The 15650-nt window shown below is 35.4% G+C and overlaps 1 protein-coding gene across 8 annotated transcripts in view; it reads left to right on the top strand.

Moving 5' to 3' along the window:
* LOC129725904 (putative polypeptide N-acetylgalactosaminyltransferase 9) overlaps nt 1-15491 on the top strand; it is a 205657-nt gene extending 190166 nt beyond the window's left edge. For all 8 annotated transcript variants that reach the window (XM_055682331.1, XM_055682329.1, XM_055682326.1 and 5 more), the window contains one exon: nt 13221-15491. In XM_055682331.1, coding sequence (XP_055538306.1) covers nt 13221-13490 — 270 coding nt within the window. In that variant the 3' untranslated portion in view covers nt 13491-15491. The remainder of the gene's footprint in view (nt 1-13220) is intronic.
* Nucleotides 15492-15650: the final 159 nt, after the last annotated feature.

The raw sequence follows: 15650 nt of genomic DNA, 5'->3' as shown, positions 1-15650 counted from the left end.
TTAACGGGTAGAATTGGCAGAACTCACACGGGATCAAAATTTTGGGTTTGCACGGTCACACAGAGGTTCGACTTGCTGAAAAACTCCTGGTGACGGAGTTGCGAGAAAAAAACCGATGCTCCATCAGAAGCAGATCGGAATGAACTTTTAGTTTTAATTTTAAGACCATGACAGCAAACAATCACAAGACCACTGCGGCTTGTACAAGAAGAGTAACATTCAATTAATAATTTGTGACCAACCACCATTCCGAAAGGAACACCAACATTCGAACGAGTTAAACGTCACACTGGATTAGAAAAATCTTCTTCTGGGTTTGGTTGTCTACAATCATCACCATCTTCAGCCTCGAAGAACTGCACAGAATCATCTAGTGTTTTAGTGTTCGTCTTTTTCTTCTGGCTGAACCTTTTTCACATAAGAAATGATTTCATCATCTAGCTTTACGAATCGGATATCACGGCTTATGAAAGATTTGCTATCGTTTGTGAGGTGGGACGTTGCGTCTATCTATGCCTGATGTTTCTGCTTATCTTGGCAAACCATTTTTAAAGCCTGAACGAAAAAACTAGGCAACTTCGCTTCTTGATTGTCTCTTCCGAAAAATGGTTTGTGTTCTGTAGTGGTTTTGTACGGCGGATGCATGTTAGTGTGGCAATGGAAAACCGATTTTTTGAATTTCACTTAGAAGTAGTGCTTAGAAGTTTCGGATCCCCGTCCTCATTTTCGAACTCGACTTTTTGGGACTTCGAAATTTTTGAGCTGGGAATCTTCCTTATTTCAAAAATTTTTTTACGGGGAGCTTTGTAGCCGCAAGGTTACAGAGTACGCTTTGACAAGCAGATGGTCATGGATTCGAATCTAGCTAGAATCAGGCCATTTGGTTGTCTAATGACTTTTAACATGGGTTTAGTCTCAGGTTCCCCACCACATATCCTTGCTTCAAGCTGAAATCTGGCTGATTAGCGTATCACTTATTTTAAAAGTGATACTGCCAATAATAGGAAGTGGGGAGTACAGAAAACACCTGGGCAATATCACAATTAATAAAATGTATCTGGTTGCAGTGATAAGTCAACACAGGAAAACATGGTTACTAGGGATTAGATTACTATCTTCAATGTGCTACAATCTAGTAGCTTCCGCTTTGTAAAGATTGATAACGGTGCCGGCTTGTCCATATGGTCGTTAGGGTAAGCAAGCCAACTATGACCGTTGTTGCAGACCGAGTTAACCTTTGCATCTCCACGACTGCGACGGAAAGCGACGGAAAGAAAGGGTTGTGTTGAAAAGTAATGCAAGCTGGAGAGAAATTAAAAACACGTCTAATATTTTTGAAGTTTAAACGTACAACGGAAATCTTTATTAATCTTTTTAAACAGCTCTACATAACATCAGTCTTGCTACACTGCCATGTTGTTGACCATGTTGCTTTTCAACCATTTGTTCAAAATTACTATTCTATGACCTTTAGACTTCTGTTCATTAGTTTGTCTCTTGGTACTGTCTCTGCTAGTGGTGATTCTACTGCAGATTGGACTCGATTATCCGGAGTATCGGAAGAATTCTCACTCCTTATAATCGAGTATTCCAATTCGCAATCAACGAAACTAAAAACAATTGTTTTTCTTTGTTATTTTACTTGTATAGCCAGAAATTATTTCCATTAGATGAAGAGGTGAAGTCTTGAGAAGCAAAAAAAATATTCCGGCTAATCGACTCCAAAGTTCCGGATAATCGAGTACGACCTGTATATGTTCGAAAAGTATATCGTTCTGCTGTTTCCCATACGGTTGTTATTCTCCTCGATATGTTTTTTTTGGAAAGCGAGCGAATATTCACCGCTCACTTTGTGCCCAGCATGAGCGCTGAGTGTAGCAATAATTTTTTTCCACCAAACTTCTTCATTTTGCATCGTCTTGTGTTTCTGCCGCTAGCAGAAGAACTAATACACTTCCTGCTTACACCAGAGCCAGAAAAACCAGAAAAACAAGATTGGTGAATCACTCTAGAAAGGTACGCACTGCTAAGATAAATTCGATAGCATTCGAACAGATTCGCTGCTCTCTTCAAGCGAAGGCGGCGCTTTGTCCACCAGTGTCAGAGCAGCTGTTTTCGCAGTGAAATATATTCTCCTACACAATGGCGATTCTCTGAGGAGAAATGACAAGCTTACCGTCCGCTATGGAAGGTAGCGAGATATTTGATATCGCTGCAGGTCGATCCAGTTCTTAAAAAATCATTCTCTTGCAACGGTGATCGAATATACCACTGCACAGTGGTCCAATAAGGCAAAAAGTGAAACTTAATTCCATAGCGCCTTTCACCTTCATCCTAGCTTAAAAGTGTCTTCAAAACAATTGTTTATATGAATGACCCGCATAATCACAAATTGTCAGAATTATGAAAAGTTTACTATACTAAAAATAAAAAAAATACTTTTTTGTGTTAAGAGATAGAAGAATAGTTAATTCAGCAAAGTTGTAGAAGATTCAAAAATATGAAACTTTGTTGAAAAAATAAAAATCCCATCTTCTTTCGGTACAAAGTTATAAAGTATATAACATGGAATTTACTTAAAAGTTAGTTTTTTGTACTTAACTTTCGTTAGTTGCATTTTACTCGGAAGTATTGTTCGGAGAAACTGTTGAGGCATACAAAACACATATTTTTGCCAAAGGTCATATATCTCCAGAACTTTTTCTTACAAAGTTATATCATATTTTAGCTTATTTTTTTTATAACTTCAAGAACGTATAAGTTAAAAATGGGCAAGTGGAATCATGATGTCAATACTTTTCCTTGAAGTTAAGCTGAAGTAATATAAACTCCTTTAGGTTCCATTTGTCCCAATTCACCCATATGAGAGTACGGCGAGCATATGTTACAGTTGGTTTTCATATATCAAAATACTAACTTTTTTGTGTTAAGAGATAGAGGAATGATTAATTCGGCAAAGTTTTAGAACATACAAAAATATGAAACTTTGCTGAACAAACAAAACTCGTATCTTCTTTGGGTACAGAGTTACAGAGTATTTTCTGTAAAAGTTACTTTAAAAATATTTTTTTGCACTTAACTTTTGTTAGCTACATTTTACAAGAAAAAGTTGTTCTGAAGAAGCATTTTGGCATCCAAAACACACGTTTTTGTTGAAGACCACACATCTTCAGAACATTTCCTTACAAAGTTATAGCACATTTCAGCATATTTTTTCGATAACTTCAACAACATATAGAATAAAGATTAGGTGGATTGTGACAGATGGAACTTATGACAGTTCTGAGCACTCGAGTTAAACTTCGAGAAAAAGTATTAACATCCTGATTCTACTTGCCCCTTGTTACTTTATACGTCGTTAAAGTGTTCGAAAAAATAAGCTAAAACATGCTATAACTTTGTAAGGAAAAGTCCTGAAGATGTGTGGTCTGCATCAAAAACGTGTGTTTTGGATGCCCAAATGCTTTTTTAGAACAACGTTTTCTTGTAAAATGTAGCTAACAAAAGTTAAGTGCAAAAAATTAACTTTTAAGTAACTTTTAAGAAAATACTCTGTAACTCTGTACCCAATGAAGATACGAATTTCGTTTGTTCGGCAAAGATTCATATTTTTGCACGTTCTAAAACATTGCCGAATTAACCATTCCTCTATCTCTAAACACAAAAAAGTTAGTATTTTTGATATATGAAAACCAACTATAACATATGCTCGCCGTACTCTAATATGGGTGGATTGGGACAAATGGAACCTAAAAGAATTTATAGTACTTCAGCTTAACTTCAAGGAAAAGTATTGACATCATGATTCCACTTGCCCCTTTTTAACCTATACGTTTTTGAAATTATCGAAAAAATAAGCTAAAATATGATATAAATTTGTAAGGAAAAGTCCTGGAAATATATGACCTTTTTGACAAAAATGTGTGTTTTGTGTGCCCTAACAATTCCTCTGAACAATACTTTAGAGTAAAATGCAACTAACGAAAGTTAAGTACAAAAAACTAACTTTTAAGTAAGTTCCATGTTATACACTTTATAACTTTGTACCAAAAAAAGATAGGGTTTTATTTGTTCAACAAAGTTTCATATTTTTGAATCTTCTACAACTTTGCTGAATAAACTATTCTTCTATCTCTTAACACAAAAAAGTAATTTTTTTATTATTAGTATAGTAAACCTCTCATACTTTTTGACAATTTGTGATTATGCGGGTCATTCATACAAACAATTGTTCCGAAGACACCTTTAAGCTAGGATGAAGGTGAAAGGCGCTATGGAATAAAGTTCCACTTTTTGCCTAATTGGACCACTGTGCACTGCTATTACGGATCGTACTTCCCGCTGCTGCTATCAGTAGCTGCTAAGTTAAGACCGTTCTTCACGCCATCCATTAGAAAAATGACTGGTTTGAGCAGAAGAGAGCTGTTATATAACCCAAGAGTCCATTACCGCGGTTAACTAGGTTAAATATGGGTCGACCGTGTTAGGAAAAGCATCAATCGAAAACGGCTTGTTAAAAAGGCTTGACAATTTAAATTTCGAATAGTCAATTTACAGTTTAAGGTTATCGTTATGCTTTTTTCATTTCGTTTTCTACTGCTTTTGTATTTCACACGATGCGCGTGATATTCATTCGTTTAATTTTAGTTCTATATTGATTAATCCTACAGTTTCCGTGTAGGCGTTTGATTTGAAAATATCATGTTTGATTATTCTCAAAGTTTGTTGTCCCTGTTTTTTGCTTTTTTTTAAATTACTGTAATTTGCTTTTCAACATCCAACAACCCTACCGACAACTCTTTAACTTGTCTACTCGTGTCTCTAGTTGTTTTACGTTCTGGCTAGTCATGTTTATTTGTGTGTTTGGTTCAATTGTGTTATTTTCTATTCAATATGCTAAAAATCATGTTATTACTGAGCGGATTCTGAACACCGACGTCTTAAACGACAGGTTAAGTAATATGCACAGTATTATCGGGTTGTGATAAACATCACATTACAGCGCATCTGGAACGGATTTTTATCACAGTTCATTTGATATAAATAACCACCTCGCTTTGCGATGGTTATTTCATACCCATGTGTCCCGCCTTTTTTTTCAAGTTATATCATTCTCCCAGTTTCACGAGCGCTTAGACGTTTTATTCCGTACATAATGAGAATGCACGAGACATGAATCTCATTTCGTGTTGGCAACCAATGGACCCGGACCGATGAAGTTTTCAGCAGTCTCAGGACATTTGAAAAATCGAAAATTTTCAATGTTTGCCATTTTTTCACGCCAGATATCAAAATGCTAAGACCAAATTGGCCCTGGCCAAAAATGTGGCCCTCTTCCCGCAAAGGAATCTCGGGAGGATAATGCTGATTTGTTGTTATTGTATCTTTGAGCATCACCTACGTTCTTGTTATTGATGTAATAGGTCAATCCTACGTCGAGATAAGCCTATTTCAGTATTGTAGGGAACTGGGGCAAAATCGACATGTTGCTGACATTTTACGTCAATTAGATACATACCAAATAATTTCTGAGACTGTTTTCCTCAATATAGAACATAATATCCATTACAGCTTTACATATTTGATATTATTTTGCTTGGTAAAATATATTAAAGCCATACCGTTTTAAAGTTGTTTCTGTCCGATTTAGGATCTGTTTTTTTTTTCAAAGATGTATTGGAAAAGCTGTTATGTGAACAAATTCTTCGAATTCTGATACTTTGCCTTAAAACAAAATGGCGTCGAAAAAACATTGAAATTTTTAGACTCCTCGAAAATTCAAAATGGCGCCATTGTTGCCCTTTAAGGTTTTTTTTTTCTTTATCATAGAGACTTTCAGTCTTCGGACTGGTTCGTCAATCCCTTTAAGGTGAAATTCGTCCAAACTCGGGAAAATTTGTTTTTACATCATTATACATAAAAAATCATGCAAAGAAGCTAAGGCAAAAAAAATGTTGCACTGTTTTTTTGGTTTTTACCTATTACTATGAATTTTGGTGCCTCCATCCACTAACATTTTTTCATAGACTTAAATCAGTTTTTTCGTAAACAAAACGTTGAGCGACGAACGTAAGTTGACGCGTTTTGGTAATGGCTAGAGGTACCAACATTCACAGGATTTGTTGAAAAGCTATAATCTTTCTAAGGCAGCTATTTCGAGCTTTTGGGCAGTACGTTTTTTCCCTTTTGTCGACCAGTGTTATTCGTTTTATTTCCTTTTTTCGGATTATAGTTTTTGTTGCACGTATTTCTCTATTTATTGTTATGTTTAACTTCTCGTTAACCCTTTTTTTTCTCTTGTTGGTTTGAATATTGAGCTGTTTTTTAATTATTTAGCGCCTCATTTTGAGATGTTTTTTCATTATTTGGCAAAAATCATCGAAATAAGAAGCAGCACAGGAATTACTCTATTGCTGTTAAACTATTATATTTTTTTCCTTGCTCACTATTTTTCGCGGCAGTTTTCCACTTTATCGTTTTGCTGTTGTCCGTTGATTTTGCTAGTTTTTCAATTTCGGTTCTTCAGTTATTCAATGATTTGTTTGTTTTTTTGTTCGATACTGTTTGGCTTTTTATGTTACTTCCTTTTTCTTTGTTGAATTGGTTGCTGATGCTGTTGGGCCATTCGTGATTTCACTCTGTATGTCTTTAAGACTCAGCTTTCAAAAATTCTGCTTTGCGAATCCTGTACTCTTTTCCTCATGTTTTTTTTTTCTTCATGATTTTCCTGATTTTTTTTACTATGTTGAATTTATACCATCTCCTAATTTTTTGCTAGCTATGTGTTTTTTTATTTTCCCTTCTCATGTTTATTTGTGTTTTAATTTGTTTTCACATTCTTATTCAACTCATGGTTGGATTTTATTGTGTTAGTTATTCATGGCTTGATTTGCCTTCTCATGATTTCGTTCGTATTCTTATCAGTTTTTTTTTTTTTTTTTTTTTTGAGTGCGTCTTGAACTGTCCTACAGATCAGACGTTTTTTCGGTTGCTTGTGGACTGGTCTTTGACTGCCTATAGCTTCAAAGTTTGTGTTTTGTCAGTGTGTCTTTTAAAGATTACCTGAAAGTTATTTCCCATCAGTCTTTCTCAAGACTACCTACTTTTGAATTTAACATTTGTTTTAACTTTTTTCGTATCACCTGAAATGGCTGGACGGAAAAAGAAACCTCGCATCGCTGCGGGGAGGAAAAGAGAGGCATCTCTTTCTGACACATCGAGTGTCTGTAGTGACAATCCTTTTGATATTTTGCCTGAGCAAGAAGCTGGTGAAATGGAAGTTATTAATAATGAAACTATACAAAATATAAAATCTTTTAAAAAGGAGAAAGTTCCACCTATTGTGGTAACTATTTCTTCTGAATTTAATATATTCAAAAAGGAACTTTCAACGTTTGTTTCTGACGTTAAAGTTACCTATCAATTGGCCGTAGAGGTGAATGCCGCTTAATAGCCGACTCAGTAAAGGGTCGTGATCGTCTTGTTCAGTATTTAACTGACAAGATGTACAAATTTTTTACATATGACACCAAGAACACCAAGCCGTTCAAGGTTGTCTTGAAAGGTCTCACCAACGATCAAACCGTTGATGAGATCAAACTTACTTTAACAGAATTACTTGGCATAGCCCCTACCCAAGTAATTCTAATGAAACAAAAATCACGAGGCGAAAACAGTCAGAGAGCTGGAATTTCCCTTGTTAATTATTTAATTCATTTTAATCGCAATGAGGTTAACAACTTAAAATTTTTTGAAACAGCACATGCTTTGTATAATGTGCGTATAAAGTGGGAAATTTATAGGAAGTATGGCGGAGGTGAAAAGCATATCACCCAATGCCGTACTTGCCAACGTTATGGCCATGGTTCCAAATTCTGTAACATGGACCAAAAATGTCTTAATTGTGGAGATTCTTCTCACAAAAAGGATACATGTCCTGTGAAAGAGAGTAAAAATTTTCGCTGTGCGAATTGTAACGGCAACCATATGTCAAATTTTTATCAATGCCCAGTCCGTTTAGCAATTGTTAAGGCAAGGCAAGGTAAACAAAATTCAATTTCTCAATTAAAACCAACTTCAAAACAAAATTCTCCAAGCGTACCAGTGACGCATAGTTTACCTACTCCTTTGCATACCCGTTTAACTTATGCACAGGTTACAGGTAGTTCGAACATTATACCGCCTAGTGTTGGTAGTTCGAAAATGACCGTTAATATGGGTAAGCAAAACACGCTAGAAAATAATTGTACACCCATTACCCCAGCTAATATTGCTGCCGAAAATATTTTTTCTAATGTCAACTGCCTGTGGCCTATTACGGCAGGTAAACTTTCTTTTTTGCAACAGGCAATGTTCGATCTTATGAACGCCATGTTGCAGGCAAAATCAATGTTTGAAGCCATTCAAATAGGCACAAATTTTACTATTAAAATTGTTTCTAATTTAAAATTTAGCAATGATTTTAAATAAAACAATTAAAATATTAAATTGGAATGCTCGCTCATTGAAGGCCAATGAGAATGAGCTTTTTAACTTTTTAACAGTAAATAATGTGCATATTGCAATTATTACTGAAACATTTTTGAAACCTAACATAAAATTAAAATATGATCCCAATTACGTGGTTCATAGATATGATAGGATTCAGGGTTCCGGCGGTGGAGTTGCAATTGTTATTCATCGCCGAATCAAACATCGTGCTCTTCCCCATCTTGAGACGAAAGTTATTGAAACTTTGGGAATTGAAGTTCAAACTGAACTTGGGATTTTATTTATTGCCGCAGCATATTTACCATTTCAATGCACACGCGAGCTCAAAAATTATTTTAAAGGTGATTTACAAAAACTCACCAGAAATCGTTCGAAATTTTTCATAATCGGCGATTTTAACGCTAAACATCGTTCATGGAATAATTCTCAAAGTAATTCCAATGGCAAAATTTTATTCAATGATTGTTCTTCAGGATACTATTCTATTTTGTCTCCGAATAGTCCTACATGCTTTTCTTCTGTAAGAAACCCTTCAACAATTGATTTGGTGCTTACAGATCAAAGTCATGTATGTAGTGATTTGATCACACATGCTGACTTTGATTCTGATCATCTTCCAATAACTTTTTCTTTATCACATGAATCAGTTTTCTTGTTTTAAAAGATGGTGAACGTTTTCTTGTATCCAATGAACAAAAGGCTCAAAGACTTGCTCAGCAGTTTGAGAGTGTTCATAACTCAAATTTGAATTTTGTGAGTCCAATTGAAAATGAAGTCACACGTCAATTTGATTTAATTTCTTCCCAGAATTTTTTACCTGCAGAAATAATTGAAACTAACTTGAATGAGATTAAATCAATTATTAAAAATTTCAAAAATATGAAAGCACCTGGTGACGATGGAATCTTTAATATACTAATCAAACATCTCCCTGAGAGCACAATGGAATTTTTAGTAAAAATTTTCAATTGCTGCTTCAAAATTGCATATTTTCCCAAATTATGGAAAAATGCAAAAATTACTCCCATTTTAAAACCGGATAAGAACCCAGCTGAAGTTTCAAGTTATCGACCAATCAGTTTGCTTTCTTCAATAAGTAAACTGTTTGAGAGAATTATTCTTAACAGAATGATGTCACACATCAACGAAAATTCAATTTTTGCAAATGAACAGTTTGGATTTCGCCATGGGCATTCCACAACTCATCAATTGCTCAGAGTTACTAATATGATACGAGCTAACAAATCTGAAGGTTATTCCACTGGAGCTGCTCTTTTAGACATAGAAAAAGCATTCGACAGTGTTTGGCATAAAGGTTTGATTGCGAAATTGCAAACTTTTAATTTTCCAATTTTCCTAATCAAAATTTAAAAAAAATTATCTTACTGATCGAACTCTGCAGGTTGTCTATCAGAATTCAAAATCTGATAGATTTCCTGTCAGAGCAGGTGTACCTCAAGGTTCAGTCTTGGGTCCAGTCCTGTACAACATATTCACTTCAGATCTTCCCGATTTGCCTCCAGGATGCACAAAGTCATTGTTCTGCGATGACACAAGCATTTCCGTAAAAGGAAAAAGTCTTCGTGTCATATGCAGTCGATTGCATAAAAGTTTAGATATTTTTTCTTCCTACTTGCAAAAGTGGAAAATCTCTCCCAATGCTTCTAAAACTCAAATGATAATTTTTCCGCATAAGCCTAGGGCTTCTTTCCTCAAGCCAAACAATAATCACGTTGTCAAGATGAATGGGGTTATTTTAAGTTGGTCCGATAGGTTAAGTACTTGGGACTAATTTATGATAAAAAACTTATTTTCAAAGAGCACATTGAGAGTATACAAGCCAAGTGCATCAAATATACGAGATGTTTATATCCTCTCATTAACAGGAATTCTAAACTTTGTTTAAAGAACAAACTTTTGATTTACAAACAAATTTTTAGACCAGCAATGCTTTATGCTGTACCGATCTGGTCAAGTTGCTGTTCAACAAGGAAGAAAACGCTCCAAAGGATTCAGAATAAAATTCTGAAAATGATTTTGAAGCGTCCTCCTTGGTTTGGTACACTCGAATTACATAGACTTACTGGTGTTGAACCATTAGAAGCTATGTCAAATAAAATTATTAACAATTTTCGACAAAAATCGTTGCAATCCTCAATTGCTACGATAAGCTCTCTTTATAGCCAATAAGTTAGCAATTAAGTTAGTTGTAAGTTTACTTCCCCTTTTCTGACAAGTAGGTTTAAATCCCTACGAATGATAAGTCCTAATTGCGAAAGCAAACAAATCCTAACAATTAAAATTACAAATTTCTAACAGTGTTGAGAAGTCACCATTTGTGATTGGACACACATACTCATTATTTACTAATATTTATCATAAATACTTAAGCTACTAACAAATCCCCCCTTTAAAAAAAAAAATCAGTTTTTTTACTATACGTTGCATTTAAATTTCTTATGTCTTCGTGTTTTAATATGAAAAACTATTTATACTCGTTTTAATTGTGCACTTTTTAATGTGAAGCCACGTTTTTTGGAAAGCTTTTGAGAGCGGGTGTTGACAAACCGAGAATGTTACGGAAGTTGTCTGGAAATTTCAAATTCTTATAACTCGGCTATTTTCAAACGGATTTCCTTCGTTTTTGCAGTAAACGATTAGAAAAATAAGCTACTGAAAAATGTCCAGCCTTGTTTTGAACGCAAAAATTCGATCAAACTGAACCTAAGGCAAGGTAATACGGGTGTTTTTGGAAATTTCGGAAAAACAGCTAAAAATGGCCAAATACTAATTACGGATATTTCCTTAATTGGATTAATGCACTGGAGCTGGGGTTGGATTAAAGTTATTGACATGAACATATTTCTACACGCGAAGTTTGCTTCGAACTTCGAACATTTGCGATAACTTTCGTAAGCAACAATGCAATGGGGAAGCTATTCCTAATTTATTTGTTTCAATAGGGTCTTTTTTCCTAAGTTTTATTTGATTTTTATTTTTCCATTTAGCAACATCTATGTATTTTTTAAATTAATTTTGTATTTCTGGTTTTTAATTCTCTTCGGCTTTCTTGTTATGTTTCGTATTATATTTACTGTTTCGTCGTGTTTCTTTACTTTGGGTTCAGTTTTCAGGTTTTATGTTTTCTTCTAACTATTCTTTTTTGTTTCATTTTTTCAACATATTCGTTGTTACGTGCCTACATTTTTCACTACTTCTTTAAACAGCTTTTCATAATTCAACTTAACGCAATGATCGGCCCTCACTGATTTCTCTTGGAGTGCCCTTAGTAGTCTTACACTCAAGAGTTTTCGTTTTGTTAAAAGTAAAATGCGTATGGCAAAAATTTAATTTTGCTACGATGGCATGTTACCCTTCAACAAAGTCTCATAGTAATTCGATTGAAGTCTTACACCTACAAAAAGCAACAACATAGAAATTTTATATAGATCATTGCACGATGACGTCACATAAAAAAAAACAAGAAAAAAGAGATTTGACAGTTGTCGCGGGTTTGCTTTCATAGTAAAATTTTTGGCTCGAATAAAAATGCGGAAGTATCTTGTTAAAAATTCGTTCCCAAGAATAAACCAAAAGATTACAGCAACGGCGGAGAGTTTTCCCATTTTTTTCGTACTCGTTTCGTTTATTTTCACTTCTATCACTCAACAGTGAATGGAAAAAAAATCTAACACCTTGTAAACAAACCCGTGGGAAGTGTCAGAAAAGTGAGGTTATTTTTCGTGTGCAATAATCTATTGTATGAATGTTCACATTCTAGAGTTATAATTTTCACTCACCTTATCAACTCTGGTATTGATAAACCGCATGCACAAGCCAAACTTTATTGTTAGTTCATGATAGATGTTGAGCACAGTTAGTTTCGGAAACACTGCAATTTTGCAAAAAAAAATCACTACTTTCACTATTTCGTTTTCACATGTCGAAAAAAAAAATTTACTGGTGAAAATATAACCACAAAACTGGACCAACCACATTTCATTTCGCATTGACTGGAGCAACATCAGTGACTACTGCGATCTATGTTCTACAACCGCGACACGACGATATTTCAAACAATGGGCTGAAAAGAAACAAATAATCCCTAAAGCAGCGAGCTAAGAATATTGTAGATAAGCGTATGGGTGTTGGTATTAATTTAATATTATTCTGTAAGCACTATGATCCTCGGAAATGGTTATTGACTAAAGCTTTCCATCCTTATTGTAATGACTAAAACTGACAAATCTTATAAAAACAAAACCCCCTTCCAAAACGAACCTAAAGCTAAACAAATTAGCTCCCGAAAATGCATGTCCTCGCTGTAGTTTGAGGAAATAAAAAATGGAATAGGAAAACCTGAGGATTGATTTTTAGACTAGAGCTTTTACCGGTAGCAAATAACTAAAAGTGCCAGCCGCTTTTTACTACCCCATTTTGCAGACCAACTGGAAGAAAAAAAAAACAAAAACAGGCCAAGCTGGTAATGATTGGATGTTGGTAACAGATTCCTGTAAATATGTTGTTCTCTCTGTTTAGGTTATGTCGTTAAAATTAACGAACCCAAGTAGACATTGTTGCTTTTTTCATAGATTCGCTCGATGTTAGTGCAAGCAAATCATTAGTTAGTGATGAAAAATGATAGAGAACTTTTGATTCGTTTGCCAGTATCGAGCTCAGCTTTTTAAATCGCCGTGACAAGAAGAACTAACCTAGTAATCTTTTCACAGTACTGGATGCTGAGCAAAACGGGCGAAATTCGCCGGGATGAGGCGTGTCTCGACTATGCCGGCCAGGAGGTGATACTGTACCCGTGCCACGGCTCCAAGGGCAACCAGTTCTGGAACTATTCGCCAAGCTCGCGGCTGCTGCGGCACGGCTCTTCCGACAAGTGTCTGGCCATCAACGAAAGCAAGCAGAAGCTGATCATGGCGGACTGCGATCCGCTGGTTGACGCACAGAAGTGGGTATTCCAGAACTACGATCCGAGCAAGCTGTGAAGAGGCGGTCGACGCAAGTTGACGACTGGTAGCATGGATTAGTTTTTATCGAAATGTATCGCAAACTTTGTTTTCCATCATACCCGAGAGAAACAGACAAACAGACCGATAGTCGTAGTTAGAAAAAATGATTTTAATGTGATTTTTACGATAAACACCTATTTAATTATTGAGTTAGCTTCCCCATGCGATCTATCCAAACTGTATTAAGTATTGAAACCCTCTTTACAAGTACGCATAGAAAGTGAGAAGAAAACGTGTTTGTTTTCTCTGTTTCCTATCAAAACAAAACAAGAACAACAAAAATCATGTAGCTATGAGAACGTCAACTGCCATAAACATTACCGAAGTCGAACCGCACTATCCCTGGCAAACGTTAGTAGTAATATTGTTGTCACTGTACCGAAAAGCAGATGAAACCGAAAGATTTCAAATCATGCGCTGGGTTGGAGGCAGTAACGACTGCCCCTTGCCACTTCGCTTGAACGATCTTGCGTGCAGAGATGCCGAACTTTTTAACAACTGCGTCCGTTAAATTGGTTCAATCCACGAATTTCTGTATCGAAAATTTCACTAAAAATCCGTATAATCTGTACGGACTTTTGTAGATCTGGCATCTCTTCCCGTCTGAAAAACGAACAAGCAAAAAAAAAAGTTACTGATCACAGTGAAATAGGCACGTAGCAAGCCATGAGTTTTCCAAGTTTCCGAGTTTTTCGTTTTCCACCACGGCTTTTTGCCATTCACTGTTTTTTTTTTCGTCGGAATTGCTCAACGAAAGTGTAGAGGGCCCACTGCAAGCTCCCTGCCTTGCTCTTCCTTGTTAGTCCTACATTCCAAAATTACACTATAAGCATCACTTAGCGTATAAAGTTTATAAAATAACTGATTAGTATACAAACATGGCAGACAGTAGGGCTGCTCCCGAGAAACATATCACGATACGATGTTCTGAGAAGAGATCAATAGCGAGAGAAAAAGAGAGAGCGCGAGAAAGAAAGAGACAGGTTTGCCATACATTATTGTAGTGAATACTGATTTTTCTGACTCCTCGTGTTGGTTTTTGATGGAAACCCAAGCCAGAAAACTTACCACTTTACATATCTGAGAAATGAAAATCTTCCCACTCTTGCAATATGCATATATATTATAAAAAAAAACGAACATCACGATTATGATGCAAACAAATCTTTTCCGAGAGAGTCTACACTGAAACGTTTACCTTATATACTTATTTTCATATCAAATAAGTCATAGAAAAAAGGGAAACAAAAAACTTTTTTTTTGTTGTAATAAACGATAGCACTTACTTAGATATGTGATTTAGGTTCCCCGTTAACCCTTCTCCTGAACTCTTGACTAAAAAGGCAAATTTATACAAAACACTGGGAGAAAAAAGAACAAGATTAGAACCTACGAATGACAAGCGACGTAGCTGATGAACGTGTCTGTGCATGTGTGCGAGTGTTCGATCGACCGTAGAAATTCGAACAAAAACAAAAAAAAGTAAACAGCAAAAAAAAAAGAATGAATGAATGAGCGTATTTCTACATGTGCCTTGTAAATTATTGTCAAAAAATAAAATAAGTTAATGAAAAAAAAAGTTACTACTTGTGCTGAGACAAAAGCAAAAAAAAAACAGAATTATCTAATACAAACATACACACACAAACACAAGAAGAAATCACACGCATTGTTTCAAAGCAAAAGTTGTAGGTTTTCCTTTACTGTAGAAGGTTTTGCTGTCTCCCCTCCGGCACAATTCCCGTAGATCTGCTGGGGGAGGCGAGAAGCAAGGCCGATAAAAACCTAATTATTACAAGATACTTGTACATACATATCCTCCTCGTTAAGTAAGAGTAACAAAGCAAAAAAAAAACAAACTTTCGATGCAATAAAATCAATACATGTGACAAGCAAATCAACCTAGAAATGATAGCGGATAAACACAAACAATTATGAAAATAATAAATAAAACAAAAGTATGTAATGTTATGAAAAGCGAAGCGGTGTGCTTTGTGAAGCCGTATGAGGAAATTATTGAACAACCCTATCTTCGATCGGGTGCTTTTTAAGGCATGTTTTATGTAGATAATATCACTGATTGTTAATTTGTTGCTTGACATAACATCATGGCTGTTTACTTGTTGATGCGAATCT

Source organism: Wyeomyia smithii, chromosome 2 (genome assembly GCF_029784165.1).
Source record: "Wyeomyia smithii strain HCP4-BCI-WySm-NY-G18 chromosome 2, ASM2978416v1, whole genome shotgun sequence".
Lineage (NCBI taxonomy): Eukaryota > Metazoa > Arthropoda > Insecta > Diptera > Culicidae > Wyeomyia > Wyeomyia smithii.
Note: the sequence above shows the minus strand (reverse complement) of the source record. Positions and strands in the feature narration are given on the sequence as shown.